At 43.1% G+C, this 15085-nt stretch overlaps 1 protein-coding gene across 1 annotated transcript in view; it reads right to left on the bottom strand.

The window, feature by feature from the left end:
* LOC106913219 (NACHT, LRR and PYD domains-containing protein 3-like) overlaps window positions 1–15085 on the bottom strand; it is a 40242-nt gene that overhangs the window by 14264 nt on the left and 10893 nt on the right. The window contains exons 4-5 of the mRNA XM_088012553.1: window positions 5646–5972; window positions 5465–5569 (exon numbers count right to left, since the gene is read on the bottom strand). Of these exons, the coding sequence (XP_087868679.1) occupies window positions 5465–5569; window positions 5646–5972 (432 nt within the window). The remainder of the gene's footprint in view (window positions 1–5464; window positions 5570–5645; window positions 5973–15085) is intronic.

The following is a 15085-nucleotide window of genomic DNA, read 5'->3' as shown; positions in this document are numbered from 1 at the left end:
GTTTGGCTAGTTTATTGCTGGCACTGATTGGCTACTTGATTAATGCTTTTTCTGATGAGCTAGCTGATTAATGTTCGCTCTGATTGGCTAGTTGATTAATGCTGGCTCTGACTGGCCAGTTGATTAATTCTACCTCTGATTAGCTAGCTGATTAATGCTCGCTATAATTGGCTACCTGATTAATGCTTTTTCTGATGAGCTAGCTGATTAATGCTCGCTCTGATTGGCTAACTGATTAATGTTTTTTTCTGATTGGCTAGCTAATTAATGCTGGTTCTGTTTGGCTAGCTTATTGCTGGCACTCATTGGCTAGCTGATTAATGCTTTTTCTGATGAGCTACCTGATTGATGTTCGCTCTGATTGGCTAGCTGATTAAATCTAGCTGTGATTAGCTAGCTGATTAATTCTCCCTCAGATTGACTAGCTGTTTAATGCTGGTTCTGTTTGGCTAGCTTATTGCTGGCTCAGATTGGCTAGCGGATTCATGCTGGCTCTGATTAGCTATCTGATTCATGCTCGCTCTGATTGGCTAGTTGATTAATGCTAACTCTGATTGGCCAGTTGATTCATTCTACCTCTGATTGACTAGCTGATTAATACTGGCACTCTTTTTTGCTAGCTTATTGCTTGTAGTGATTGGCTAGTTGCTGGTTCTGTTTGGCTAGCTGATTAATGCTGGCTATGATATATGCTTTTTTTCTGATTGGCTAGCTGATTAATGCTAGCTCTGATTGACTCACTGATTAATGCTTTTTCTGATTTGCCATCTGATTAATGTTGGCTCTGATAAGCTACCTGATAAATGCTCGCTCTAATTGGCTAGCTGATTAATGCTGGTTCTGATTGGCTAGCTTATTGCTGGCACTGATTAGCTAGCTGATTAACGATGGTTCTGATTGGCTAACTGATTAATTCTACCTCTGATTGGCTAGCTGATTATTGTTGATTCTGATTGGCTAGCTTATTGCTGATACTGATTGGCAAGATAATTAATGCTTTTTCTGATGAGCTAGCTGATTAATGTTCGCTCTGATTGGCTAGCTGATTAATTCTTTTTTTCTGATTGGCTAGCTGATTAATGCTGGTTCTGATTGGCTAGCTGATTATATCTAGGTCTGATTGGCTAGCTGATTAATTCTACCTCAGATTGGCTAGGTGAATAATGCTGGTTCTGTTTGGCTAGCTTATTGCAGGCTCAGATTGGCTAGCTGATGAATGATTTTTCTGATGAGCTAGCTGATTAATGTTCGCTATGATTGGCTAGCTGATTAATTCTTTTTTCTGATTGGCTAGCTGATTAATGCTGGTTCTGTTTGGCTAGCTCATTGCTGGCACTGATTGGCTAGCTAATTAATGCTTTTTCTGATGAGCTAGCTGATTAATGCTCGCTCTGATTGGCTAAATGATTGTTTTTTTTCTCATTGGCTAGCTAATTAATGCTAGTTCTGTTTGGCTAGCTTATTGCTGGCACTGATTGGCTACCTGATTAATGCTTTTTCTGATGAGCTAGCTGATTAATGTTCGCTCTGATTGGCTAGCTGATTAATACTGGCACTCTATTTTGCTAGGTTATTGCTTGCACTGATTGGCTAGTTGATTAATGCTAGCTCTGATTGGCCAGTTGATTAATTCTACCTCTGATTGGCTAGCTGATTAATACTGGCACTCTTTTTTGCCAGCTTATTGCTTGCATTGATTGGCTAGTTGATTAATGCTAGCTCTGATGGACTAGATGATTAATTCTACCTTTGAGTGGCTGGCTGATAAATGCTGGTTCTGTTTGGCTAGCTACTTAATGCTGGTTATGATAAATGCTTTTTTTCCTGATTGGCTAGCTGATTAATGTTGAGCTACCTGATTAATGTTCGCTATGATTGGCTAGCTGATTAAATCTAGCTGTGATTAGCTAGCTGATTAATTCTCCCTCAGATTGGCTAGCTGTTTAATTTTGGTTCTGTTTGGCTAGCTTATTGCTGGCTCAGATTGGCTAGCGAATTCATGCTGGCTCTGATTAGCTATCTGATTCATGCTTGCTCTGATTAGCTAGCTGATTCATGCTGGTTCTGATTAGCTAGCTGTTTCATGCTCGCTCTGATTGGCTAGTTGATTCATGCTCGCTCTGTTTGGCTCACTGATTAATTCTAACTCTGATTGGCTTGCTGTTTAATACTGGTTCTCTTTTGCTAGCTTATTGCTGTCTCTGATTGGCTAGTTGATTAAGTCTACCTCTGATTGTCTAGCAGATTAATGCCAGCTCTGATTGGCCAGTTGATTAATTCTACATCTGATTGGCTAGCTGATTAATACTGGCACTCTATTTTGCTAGATTATTGCTTGCACTGATTGGCTAGTTGATTAATGCTAGCTCTGATTGGCCAGTTGATTAATTCTACCTCTGATTGGCTAGCTGATTAATACTGGCACTCTTTTTTGCTAGCTTATTGCTTGTAGTGATTGGCTAGTTGATTAATGCTAGCTCTGATTGGCTAGATGATTAATTCTACCTCTGATTGGCTGGCTGATAAATGCTGGTTCTGTTTGGCTAGCTTTTTAATGCTGGCTATGATAAATGCTTTTTTCTGATTGGCTAGCTGAGTAATGCTAGCTCTGATTGACTCACTGATTAATGCTTTTTCTGATTAGCTAGCTGATTAACGATGGCTGTGATTCGGTATCTGATTAATGTTGGCTGTGAATAGCTAGCTGATAAATGCTCGCTCTAATTAGCTAGCTAATTAATGCTGGTTCTGATTGGCTAGATTAATGCTGGCACTGATTAGCTAGGTGATTAATGATGGCTCTGATTGGCTAGCTGATTAATGCTTTTTCTGATGACCTAGCTGATTAATGCTAGCTCTGATTGGCTAACTGATTATTTTTTTTTTCTGATTGGGTAGCTAATTAATGCTGCTTCTGTTTGGCTAGCTTATTGCTGGCACTGATTGGTTAGCTTCATAATGCTGGCAATGGTAAATGCTTTTTTTCTGATTGGCTAGCTGATTAATGCTACCTCTTATTGGCTCACTGATTAATGCTTTTTCTGATTAGCTAGCTGATTAACGATGGTTCTGATGGGCTAGCTGATTAATGCTGGTTCTGTTTGGCTAGTTTATTGCTGGCTCAGATTGGCTAGCTGATTAATTCTAGCTCCAATTGGCTAGCTTATTAATACTGGCTCTCTTTTTGCTAGCTTATTGCTTGCACTGATTGGCTAGTTGATTAATGCTAACTCTGATTGGCTAGATGATTAATTCTACCTCTGTTTGGCTGGCTGATGAATGCTGGTTCTGTTTGGCTAGCTTTTTAATGCTTGCTATGATAAATGCTTTTTTCTGATTGGCTAGCTGATTAATGCTGGTTCTGATTGGCTAGCTTATTGCTGGCACTGAATGGCTAGCTGATTAATGCTCTCTCTGATTAGCTAGCTGATTAATGCTCACTGTGACTGGCTAGCTGATAATGCATTTTAGGAATGCTAGCTGATTAATGCTAGCTCTAATTGGCTAACTAATTAATGTTTTTTCTGATTAGCTAGTTGATTAATTCTAGCTCTGATTGGCTGTCTGATTAATGCTGGTTTTGCTTGGCTAACGTATTGCTGGCACTGATTGGCTAGATGATTAATGCTCGTTCTGATTAGCTAGCTGATTAGTGCTCGCTCTGACTGGCTAGCTAATTAATGCTTTTTATGAACGCTAGCTGATTAATGCTGGTTCTGTTTGTTTAGCTTATTGCTGGCTTTGATTGGCTAGCTTTTTAATGCTGGCTATGATAAATGCTTGTTTTCTGATTGGCTAGTTGATTAATGCTAGCTCTGATTGGGTAACTGATTAAATCTTTTTCTGATTAGCTAGCTGAGTAACGCTGGTTCCGATTGGGTAGCTGATGAATCCTGGTTCTGATTGGCTAGCATATTGCCGGCACTGATTGGCTAGCTGATTAATCATCGCTCTGTTTACCTTGCTGATTAATGCTCGCTCTGACTGGCTAGCTGATTAATGCTCGCTCTGATTGGCTAATGGATTAATGCTTTTTATGAATGCTAGCTGATTAATGCTAGCTCTGATTGGCTCACTGATTAATGCTTTTTCTGATTAGCTATCTGATTAATGATGGCTCTGATTGGCTAGCTGATTAATTCTGCCTCTGATTGGCTAGCTGATTAATGCTGGTTCTGATGAGCTAGCTGATTAATGTTTGCTCTGATTGGCTAGCTGATTAATACTCGCTCTGATTGGCTAACCGATTCTTTTTTCTGACTGGCTAGCTGATTAGCGCTCCCTCTGATTGGCTAGCTAATTAAGTCTAGCTCTGATTAGCTAGTGGATTCATGCTGGCTCTGATTAGCTAGCTGATTCATGCTGGCTCTGATTGGCTAGCTGATTCATGCTCGCTCTGATTGGCTAGCTGATTCATGCTCGCTCTGATTGGCTAGCTGATAAAATCTAGCTCTGATTGGCTAGCTGATAAAATCTAGCTCTGATTGGCTAGCTGATAAAATCTAGCTCTGATTGGCTAGCTGATAAAATCTAGCTCTGATTGGCTAGCTGATAAAATCTAGCTCTGATTGGCTAGCTGATAAAATCTAGCTCTGATTGGCTAGCTGATAAAATCTAGCTCTGATTGGCTAGCTGATTAAATCTAGCTCTGATTGGCTAGCTGATTAAATTTAGCTCTGATTGGCTAGCTGATTAAATCTAGCTCTGATTGGCTAGCTGATTAAATCTAGCTCTGATTGGCTAGCTGATTAAATCTAGCTCTGATTTGTTAGCTGATTAATTCTAGCTCTGATTGGCTGTCTGATTAATGCTGGCTCTGATTGGTTCACTGATTAATGCTTTTTCTGATCAGCTGTCTGATTAACGCTGGCTCTGATTTGCTAGCTCATTAATGCTGGTTCTGTTTGGTTGGCTTATTGCTGGCACTGATTGGCTAGCTGATTAATGCTTTTTCTGATGAGCTAGCTGATTAATGTTCGCTCTGATTGGCTAGCTGATTAATTCTACCTCAGATTGGCTAGCTGATTAATGCTGGTTCTGTTTGGCTAGTTTATTGCTGGCTCAGATTGGCTAGCTGATAAACGCTGGCTCTCATTGGCTAGCTGATTCATCCTGGCTCTCATTGGCTAGCTTATTGCTGGCACTGATTGGCTAACTGATTAATGATTTTTCTGATGAGCTAGCTGATTAATGCTCCCTCTGAATGGCTAAGTGATTCATTCTTTTTTCTGATTGGCTAGCTGATTAAGTCTACCTCTGATTGGCTACCTGATCGACGCTGGCTCCTATTGGCTAGCTGATCGATGAAAAGGTCCAGAGAGTAGAGAGACGCTGCTGGTTCTGCTTTCTACCTTCGCTGCATTTGATCTGAACTGATGACAAGAGGAACCGTTGACCTCTGACCCCCAGGACAGGTCACATGATCTCTAACAGCATTCTGGGTCAGGAACATTCATAGACTCACCTGGCAGGAAATAACCTTCAAAATTATATAAAAGACCCGCACAGACGATGAGAACCAGCAGAACCAGCAGAACCAGCAGAGCTGAGGCCCAGGATGGAAACGGTTCTGTGGAAAAACAGAGAAACATTGACCTCACTCTGACCTTTGACCTTTATCAGCAGCTCTGACCTGATGCTCTGACCTTTCTGTACATATTTCAGAACCACAGTGTCTCTCAGGACGTCCTGGTCTCTGTAGACGGTGCAGACGTAGCATCCACCGTCTCCGTCTCTGGGGTTCCTCAGGGTCAGGCTGACGTCTCCGGTCCTCAGGAAGTCTTTGTTCATTTCTGTTCGGTCGCGATAAAAACCGTCCTGGTTTCTTTGGTTGCTGCTTGAGTGAACCATCATGAATTCTGGTTCTGACCGGGTCCACTCCACTGACGTCCCCTCAGGAAGGTCGGCTGATATTCTGCAGGGCAGGAGGACAGAATCTGACCCTTCAGTGACCTCGACCTCCTGCTGACCAACTGAGAGGAAATAAAGAACAAAATGAGCAGAAACAGTTTGGATCATTATTCTGGATTGATGTCATTCAGTTTCTGTCTGCAGGATAAAAATCATTTATTTAATAATCAACATCATAAACTTTGATCCATCAGTGGTTCATGTGACAGTTATTGATGCATCAGAGGGTTTGATCTATACGTAGCAGATCTACAAAACCTTTTGGTTCTGTGGAGGCTGGAGATGAGAAACACAAACAAACTAGAAAGTGTGCATTTCCTATGAAAGTGTAAATGCTGAAAGCTTTTGGTGAAAATGGCAAAAGCATTTGAAGCCGCCTGCTGAAGACTTGCGGAAAGGTAAGAAATGCAGTGTGAAAAACCCAGGTAAAAGTTAAAATTAGCTAAAACTAGCTAAAATACTAATGATAGCATCTAGGCTACCATTAGCATGCTGGTTACAGTAATATATTCCATGCAATGTAAAAAAAAAACCCTAAAATGTGAAAAGGACAGAAACGTTCCCCTTTCCTTCTGATAGAAACGGTGGGTGAATGAAATCCAAACCTTTTATGGTTCCTGAGGTAGAAATCTGTTTGGAGGCATCGTTTAGCGCAGTGACTACAAAAAACATGCAGCACGAAAAAAAAACAACAACTGTGTCTAAAGTACGAAGCTGAAGTTGGTTTCCAATTATAGCTTCCAACAGCTAAAGGGCGATTCCACTTAATTTTTCACTACTTTCTGCATCTTTAATCAACTCTAGTTTAAAAACTACAACACCTAGACTCTTCAAACCTGGACTGGATTATTCTGCTCTAATAGCAGAATATTTACAACCATGATTGTGATTTTTGAAACCTTTTTCTGATTTGTGAAACTTCACTAAAGGTCAGATTACTATTCACACTTGTTGTTCTTTTCAAATTGAATTCTAATTCAAAACCACTTTGTTAATCCCAATAGGAAATTAAATGTTAGTGTAACTCATTAATTCTTCAAAGAGTTATTGTAGATGGTGATGGCTGTTGGAAGGAAAGAACGTTTGCAGGGGTCTGTTAAGTGAAGTGAAGTTTCACAAATACCAAACATGGTTCTAAATATTCTACTGTTAGAACAGAATAATCTAGTCCAGGTTTGAAGTGTCTAGATGTTGTAGTTTTTTAAGCAGAGAAGTTCTAGTATGAAAGAGTTCCAAAAAAATTGTGAAAATCTAACTTTATTGAGTTTTCACAAATACCAAACATGGTTTTAAATATCCAGCTTGAAGAGGAGAATAATCTATTCCAGGTTTCAAGTGTCTAGGTGTTGTAGTTTTTAAACTAGAGTTGATTAAAGATGCGGAAGGTAGTGAAAAATTAAGTGGAATCACCCTTTAGCTATTGGAAGCTAGAGATGGAAACCAACTTCAGCTTCGTCGTTGTCGGGCGGAAAAACAGGAGGCGGAGAGATTACCAACGGAGGTGATTAGCAAGGCCGCAATGAGCGTGACGTTCGGCACTCTGTCAGCATTTGATGCTAAACAGCAAACCTGGGAAGAATACTGTGAGATTCTTGATCAGTTTTTGAAGCAAATGATATTGATGATAGTGATAAGCAGAGGGCTATCCTTATTAGTGTGGTGGGACCGGCCACGTATAAGCTAATGAGAAACCTCTGAGCCCGGACAAGCCCAGCTCTAAAACCTACAGTCAGTTGGTTACAAGGCTGAAAGAGCACTTTAATCCAAAACCAAGTGAGATTGTGCAAAGATACAAGTTTGACTCTCGTTCCCGTCGACCTGCTGAGTCCGTCAGTGCGTATGTAGCAGAGCTCAGACGCCTGGCTCAAGATTGTAACTTTGGTGCTGGAACGGAGGCTGAGAGATCGTCTAGTGTGCGGGATTGATAACGATAGGATTCAAAGACGTCTGCTGTCGGAGAGTGACCTGACATTGGGAAAAGCATTTCAGATAGCTGTCGCCGAGGAAGCTGCAAACAGGAACGTTTCAGACCTGCAACAGTCAGCGGCATGTCACAGCATGGAGGCGGAGGGAAAAGAAAAGAGCAGATTGGAAAAAAGAGAGAGAGAGTTACCGATGTCATGGAAAACACCACAGTGCTGCCGAATGTAGGTTTAAAGACGCCAAATGTCACATTTGTGGGTAAATAGGACATATTGCCAGGGCATGCAGGTCCAGAAATAAAAAGAAAGATAAGACCAGGATTAAGGAAAAAGGAGCACGTCAAGGCGGGCACCAAGGACGGTCACACAGATCACACAAGGTATGTGAAAAACGAGATGAAGACAATAGTTCAGATCAAGATGAAGAAGCATTCACTCTAGCATGTTGGTCAACGGAAACGTCTATCCAGAAAGTTGAGCCCTTAGAAGTAAAAGTGGAAGTTAACAGAAAAGAAGTGAAGTTTGAAATTGACACAGGATGTAGTGTCAGTCTTATGAATGAAAACCACTTTTTGGAGTTGTGGCATAAAGACGGTCGACCACAGATGAAAGAAAGTAAACGCTCTCTTAAATCATACAGTGGAGAGAAAATTACAGTGGTTGGTGTAGCTCAGGTTGAAGTGAACTATGCAAACCAGAAGAAAACGCTGCCCCTAGTGGTAGTGAAGGGAACTGGATCAAATCTGCTAGGCAGAGGATGGCTGAAAGAATTGAAACTCAAGTGGGATGAGATTAAACACGTGAAAACAGAGGCACAAGAATTACAGGACGTTCTCTTGAGACATGAAGAGGTTTTTAAAGAAGAGTTGGGAACGTTAAGAGGTGTGCAGGCAACCATCCGTGTATCTGCAGACGCCCATCCTAAATTTTACAAACCCCGTTCAGTCCCATATGCCATGAGGTCTAAGGTGGAAGAGGAGTTAGAATGACTTTTAAAGGAGGATATCATAACCCCAGTAAAGTATGCAGATTGGGCAGCGCCCATTGTGCCAGTTCTGAAGCCGGATGGCTCTGTCAGAATTTGTGGTGTTTATAAATAAACAGTAAACAATGCTTCATCACTGGAACGATACCCAATTCCCCGCGTCAAAGACCTTTCAGTGCACTAACAGAAGGCAAACAGTTTACCAAGCTCTACCTAAGTCATGCATATCAGCAGATAGTTATGGATGAGGACTCCAAGAAATACCTGACGATAAACACACACCGTGGCCTTTTCACTTATAACAGACTACCATTTGGAGTGTCATCAGCTCCAGCTATTTTCCAAAGAACAATGGAAAGCTTGTTGCAAGGTCTCCCAAATGTACAACCCCTGGCAAAAAGTATGGAATCACCAGTCTTGGATGAGCAGTCATTCAGACATTTCATGCTGTAAAACAAACTCGGATCAAAAACATGATACAATATTAAGGTCATTCCAAAGTGCAACTTGTTGGCTTTCAGGAACACTCAAAGAAATGAAGAGAAAACATTGTGGAAGTCAGTGAATGATACTTTTATTGACCAAACACAGGGAAATAAATATGGAATCACTCAATTCTGAGGAAAAAAGTATGGAATCACTCAAATTGGAGGTAGAAAAAAGGACACACCCAGTCTATTTCCTTTCCCTAAATGGACACCTGCCCCAGATTAGATGTGCCCGTTAGTGTGCAGTTCAAAACACCTGCAGTCATGACACCTTGGAGGGCTGCTGGACGAAGTGGAGTGGCGAGAACCATGACTCCAACAAGAGAAATGTCCCTTGAAACAAAAGAGAGGATTGTGAAACTTCTTGAAGAAGGTAACCCTTCACGCATGGTTGCTAAAGATGTGGGCTGTTCACAGTCAGCTGTATCCAAGATATGGTCCAAACACAAACAGCATGGAATGGTTGTTAAAGCCAAGCGTACTGGTAGACCAAGAAAGACATTAAAGCGTCAAGACAAACAACTAAAGGTCATTTGTCTTGAAAACCAAAAAAGTACAACTAAACAGATGAAGCATAAATGGGAGGAAGCTGGAGTCAATGTATGTGACCGAACCGTAAGAAATCGCCTAAAGGAGATGGGATTTCAATACAGGAAAGCTAAATGAAAACCAGCATTGACACCTAACCATAAAAGAACAAGATTCCGATGGGCTAAGGAGAGGCAATCATGGACTGTGGATGACTGGATGAAAGTTGTCTTCAGTGATGAGTCAAGAATCTGCATTGGACAAGGTGATGATGCTGGAACTTTTGTTTGGTGCCGTTCCAGTGAGATTTATGAAGAGGCCTGCCTGAAGAAAACAACCAAATTTCCACAGTCCTTGATGATATGGGGCTGCATGTCAGGCAAAGGCACTGGGGAGATGACTGTGGTTAATTCTTCTATCAATGCACAAGTTTACATTGACATTTTGGACAGTTTTCTCATCCCTTCAATTGAACAGATGTTTGGAGATGATGAAATGATTTTCCAAGATGACAATGCATCGTGCCATAGGGCAAAAACAGTGAAGGCATTCCTTGAAGAAAGACACATTCAGTCGATGTCATGGCCTGCAAATAGTCCAGATCTCAACCCAATAGAAAACCTGTGGTGGAGATTGAAAAAAATGTTCCACAAGAAGGCTCCAACCTGCAAAGCTGATCTGGCAACTGCTATCAAAGAGAGTAGGCACCAAATACTGTTTGTCCCTCATCAAGTCCATGCCTCAGAGACTAAAAGCTGTTATAAAAGCCAAAGATGGTGCAACTAAATACTAGTGATGTATTTTGAATGGTCTTTTGTTTATGTGTTTTTCATGATTCCATACTTTTTTCTTCAGAATTGAGTGATTCCATATTTATTTCCCTGTGTTTGGTCAATAAAAGTATCATTCACTGACTTCCACAATGTTTTCTCTTCATTTCTTTGAGTGTTCCTGAAAGCCAACAAGTTGCACTTTGGAATGACCTTAATATTGTGTCATGTTTTTGATCCGAGTTTGTTTTACAGCATGAAATGTCTGAATGACTGCTCATCCAACACTGGTGATTCCATACTTTTTGCCAGGGGTTGTAGTAGTCTACTTGGATGACATATTGCTAGCTGGAAGTGACACCAGAGGACACCTGAAAACGTTGGATGAAGTTCTCAAACGACTAAAGGAAGCCGGACTGCGACTTCACAGAAGTAAATGTGCATTCTTACAGGATCAGGTGGAATACCTGGGTCACAGAATCGATGCGGAAGGTTTGCACCCAGTCCAAAGCAAAGTGAGAGCCATTGAGGAAGCTCCACCTCCCACCACAGTGACTGAAGCTTTTTTGGGCCTCCTAAACTACTACAACAATATTCGGGATCAAGTGATTTCACAAGTACATAGCACCATTACATCATCTGCTGAGGAAAGGAGTTCCATGGTGTTGGAATAAAGAACAGCAGGAAGCATTCAGTTTAGCTAAACAGCTGCTGAAATCAGCCAAAGTACTGTGTCTGTTAAAAGTCCACCTGTTCGTTTTAGCACTACAATACCCATAGTGCATCTGTTCGTTACCCATGGTGCATCTGTTCGTTTTTTTCTTGTAGTTCGACTTTCATCTATACCAAAAATCATCGCTTCTTTCCTGTGCTTCTGTGGTTCGGTGGCATTAAAATCCATCAATAGAAAAATTCTGAGCTGCATGCCTATTCCTTCTGACAGAGGAAGATTCAATTGACGAGACATCCGGAATTAGCGCAAGCTAACACGCAGTCTTTTACAAGTGGTCCTTCGACCCGGATCTCGTTGGTTGAATCAACAACATGGCGACTTTACAAGACAACACTTCTCAAGAGGAAAGTCACAAGCATAGTCCCCGTCCACGCAGGAGCAGGAAGCTTCCGGGACATCTGGCGGAATATGAGCATGACCTACCTGATCCAGAGGAGTCAGAGTCGTCAACAAGCAGCGGCTCAGATGAACCTGATAAGGATAAGAAACAAAGATGGGACAAGATGGAGGCAGTATGGGGCAGAGTTTTAGAAACAATGAATGAGATGCAAGTCACCATGAAGGAGACCAGTGGTGCATTAACCAAGCGCGTGGAGCAACTGGAGCGAACATGTAAGTCATGCAGCCCTCTCCTGCCACATGGTCACACTCAGCAACGTGATAGAACAGAATCCCTTCCTGCTTTCCTACCACAGCCTCGAAGTGTGGGTATACACATCAGTCACACCAGGGATCAGTCGAACACCATGGCACCAACAAGGCAGGATAACAGAACACCTGTGAACCTACTAAGACCAGTAGAACCTGCTGCATCCTTATCATCTCTAAAGGCAAGCCCCACGTTACAGACAGCACTATGGCCAGCTCCACTGTCTTCAGACTCCAGTAATCAGCCAGTTCCACAACCAGATGTACTTGCAGCACCTCAGACTATGTTCTATCTACCACCTGCATCCCAGCCTTGGATGAACACGGCCTTCCAGCCAGTAGGTCAGTCTGTACCTTCACCTGTTCCACAGCCGAGAGGTCCTCTGGTTTATCCAGGAATCCAGCCAGCATCATTACCAGCTCCACGTCCTAGAGTGAGACATGTGATACAGCCTGCTCTACAACCTGACATTCAAGTATCACAATCCATGCAGCTTGGGAAGCTCGAACCGTATCAGGCTGAGTCTCTAAACAGTCAGAGATACCAACATCTGCAGTTACCAAGCAGCGCCAACCACGTACACTCTGCACCATCATATAACCTCTCTGGAGTCTCCGCTACAACTCTGTATCAGCCACCACAGGGAGCAGCAGCACAGCAGAACTACAACCAGCATTATGCAGCTCCACCTGCTGATTTTCCTAGCCATTACTCTCCTACCTACCCATCACCTTCAGTTGCATACCAGGCATCAGCCCCCCTAACTTCGACAGCGGAAGTCAGCCAGCCAAATCTGATGGAGATGATTGTGGCCTCATCATATGGCATCCCAAAGCCTAGACTGGTAACATTCAAATCTGGCCGAGAGAGTGAATTTGCACTGTTGAAGAAAGGATTGGACAGCCTACTAGGGCCTCATGCACACCTCACAGAGGAATATAAATATCACATTCTGCTGGATCATTTAGAGCATCCATGTGCTCTACAAGTCGCCAGGCGCTTTATTCATGACCGCACTCCCTACACTAGTGCAATTCGAGCATTGGAGCTGAGATATGGACAGCCTCGACAGTTAATCCAGAGCGAACTCAGTACTATCCTCAACTGCTCTCCTATTAAGGCCGGTGATCCTCAAGCCTTTGAAGATTTCTCCTTGGCAGTGTCTAGCCTTGTAGGTCTCCTCAGTACTATGGATGATGTAGCAGCCAGTGAGCTCCAGTGTGGTTCACATGTAGACAGGTTACTAATCAAACTTCCTCCAAGTTACAGAGACAGTTTCATGGAGTACTGCATCACACGTGGCATTATACGCACTGGCAGCAGTCGCACATACAACATGTATGACCTCTCTGAATGGCTCGAGCGCAAGTCCCAAGTTCTTCAGCTATCCAGGCAAGCCACTCAGTCACAGTCATCAGACAGACTACGATCAGAGAGAAGTAACTTCAGAGCGCTTGCAGGGTCTAAAGCACAGAGTAAGTCCGCATCCATATATTATGGCTCCGATCCTGCTCAAATACAGCCAAAGACAGACACCAAGGCTCAAGCTGTTAGTCCTTCTTCCCCTTCCAAGAAGAAACAGAAGTTTAAGCCATATTGCCCATACTGTGAAGGAACAGAACACTACCTCAGTGGCTGTGTAAACTTTAAGCAGCTAGACCTCACAGCTGTCGCCACTTGGCTAAAGGATAAATCAAAATGCTGGCGGTGCGGCCGCAAACGCACTCCAGAACAGTGCACTCTGAAGAAGCTGTGCACCACCTGTGGAGAACAGCACTTATTAGTGCTTCATGACCTGGCTGAGGCTAGAAGGCGGGACCCTAACATCCTAACAGTGAGTACCAGCAGAGTATTTCTGGATCCTGTCAGTCACTCTGGCCGTGTAATGCTCAAGGTTGTGCCCATCCAGTTACATCATCAGAGGAAATCTCTAGACACATATGCTCTCCTCGATGATGGCTCAGAGAAAACCATCATACTCCCAGCTGCTGTTAAGTTATTAGGCTTATCACCAGAGGAGGAAACTATCTCTGCGCACCATCCGTCAAGATGCGATCCAGATAAAGGGAGGCTACGTCTCATTCCAAGTATCCCCGAAGGCTCAACCAAAACTGCGTTATAAAATAACACATGCCTTTACTGCTCAACAGCTCAGCCTAGCTGAACAGTCGTGTCCAGTGGAGCTCTTAAAGGAGAAGTATCACCACTTACAGCAAGTGCAGCTAGAGGGATTCAACCATATACAGCCTCTAGTATTAATCGGTTCAGACAATGCTCACCTCATAACTCCCGTCCGTCCAGTCAGGCGTGGCCCAGCCCGTGGACCTGTCGCCGTTTGCACTAAGCTGGGGTGGGCCATCCAAGGTCCAAGCAGTAGTATGCCTACACAGCAGGGAGAGATGCACTGCCTGAATATATCATGCCTTTCTCCTGCTGAGGCTTTGCATCAGGATGTTCAACGTCTGTGGCAACTGGACGCTCCCATACATAGACCTGAGAAGGAGGTCACATGCTCGAAGGAGGAAAGAGAAGCCATAGCCATGTTAGAGGCTAAGACCATCAGGATTCCAGTGGATGGTGTGGAGAGATATGCCACCCCCTGCTGAGGAAGAAGGACTTCCCTCAGATGCACATCCCTCCAGAAGTCGTTAAAGGCCTGCTGAGGTCCACAGAGCGGAAGCTGATGAAACATCCGGACCTGGCACTCACATACAACCAGGAGATTAAGAAGTTGGTTGATTCTGGTTACGTGGTGAAGCTTACTCCAGAAGAGATTCACAGTTCTACTGAATCTTGGTATGTGCCACACCATATGGTACATCATAACAACAAGGCTCGGGTGGTCTTCAATTGCTCATTTGAGTTCCAGGGCACCGTCCTCAATAACTACCTCCTGCCAGGCCCTCCACTGGGGCCTACACTACTGGGTGTACTCCTCCGCTTCCGTCAGTATCCTGTGGCAGTGAGCGGAGACTTAAAGGCCATGTTTCACCAGATCCGCCTGCTCCCTGAAGACTGTCCTCTGCTACGGTTCCTGTGGAGAGATGGTGAAACAGAGAGGCTCCCAGATGTATATGAGTGGAGAGTCTTACCTTTTGGA

The sequence above is a fragment of the Poecilia mexicana genome, unplaced genomic scaffold (genome assembly GCF_051168715.1).
Source record: "Poecilia mexicana isolate PSO_F unplaced genomic scaffold, ASM5116871v1 scaffold_2, whole genome shotgun sequence".
Classification (NCBI taxonomy): domain Eukaryota; kingdom Metazoa; phylum Chordata; class Actinopteri; order Cyprinodontiformes; family Poeciliidae; genus Poecilia; species Poecilia mexicana.
This window is presented reverse-complemented; position numbering and strand designations above follow the sequence as displayed.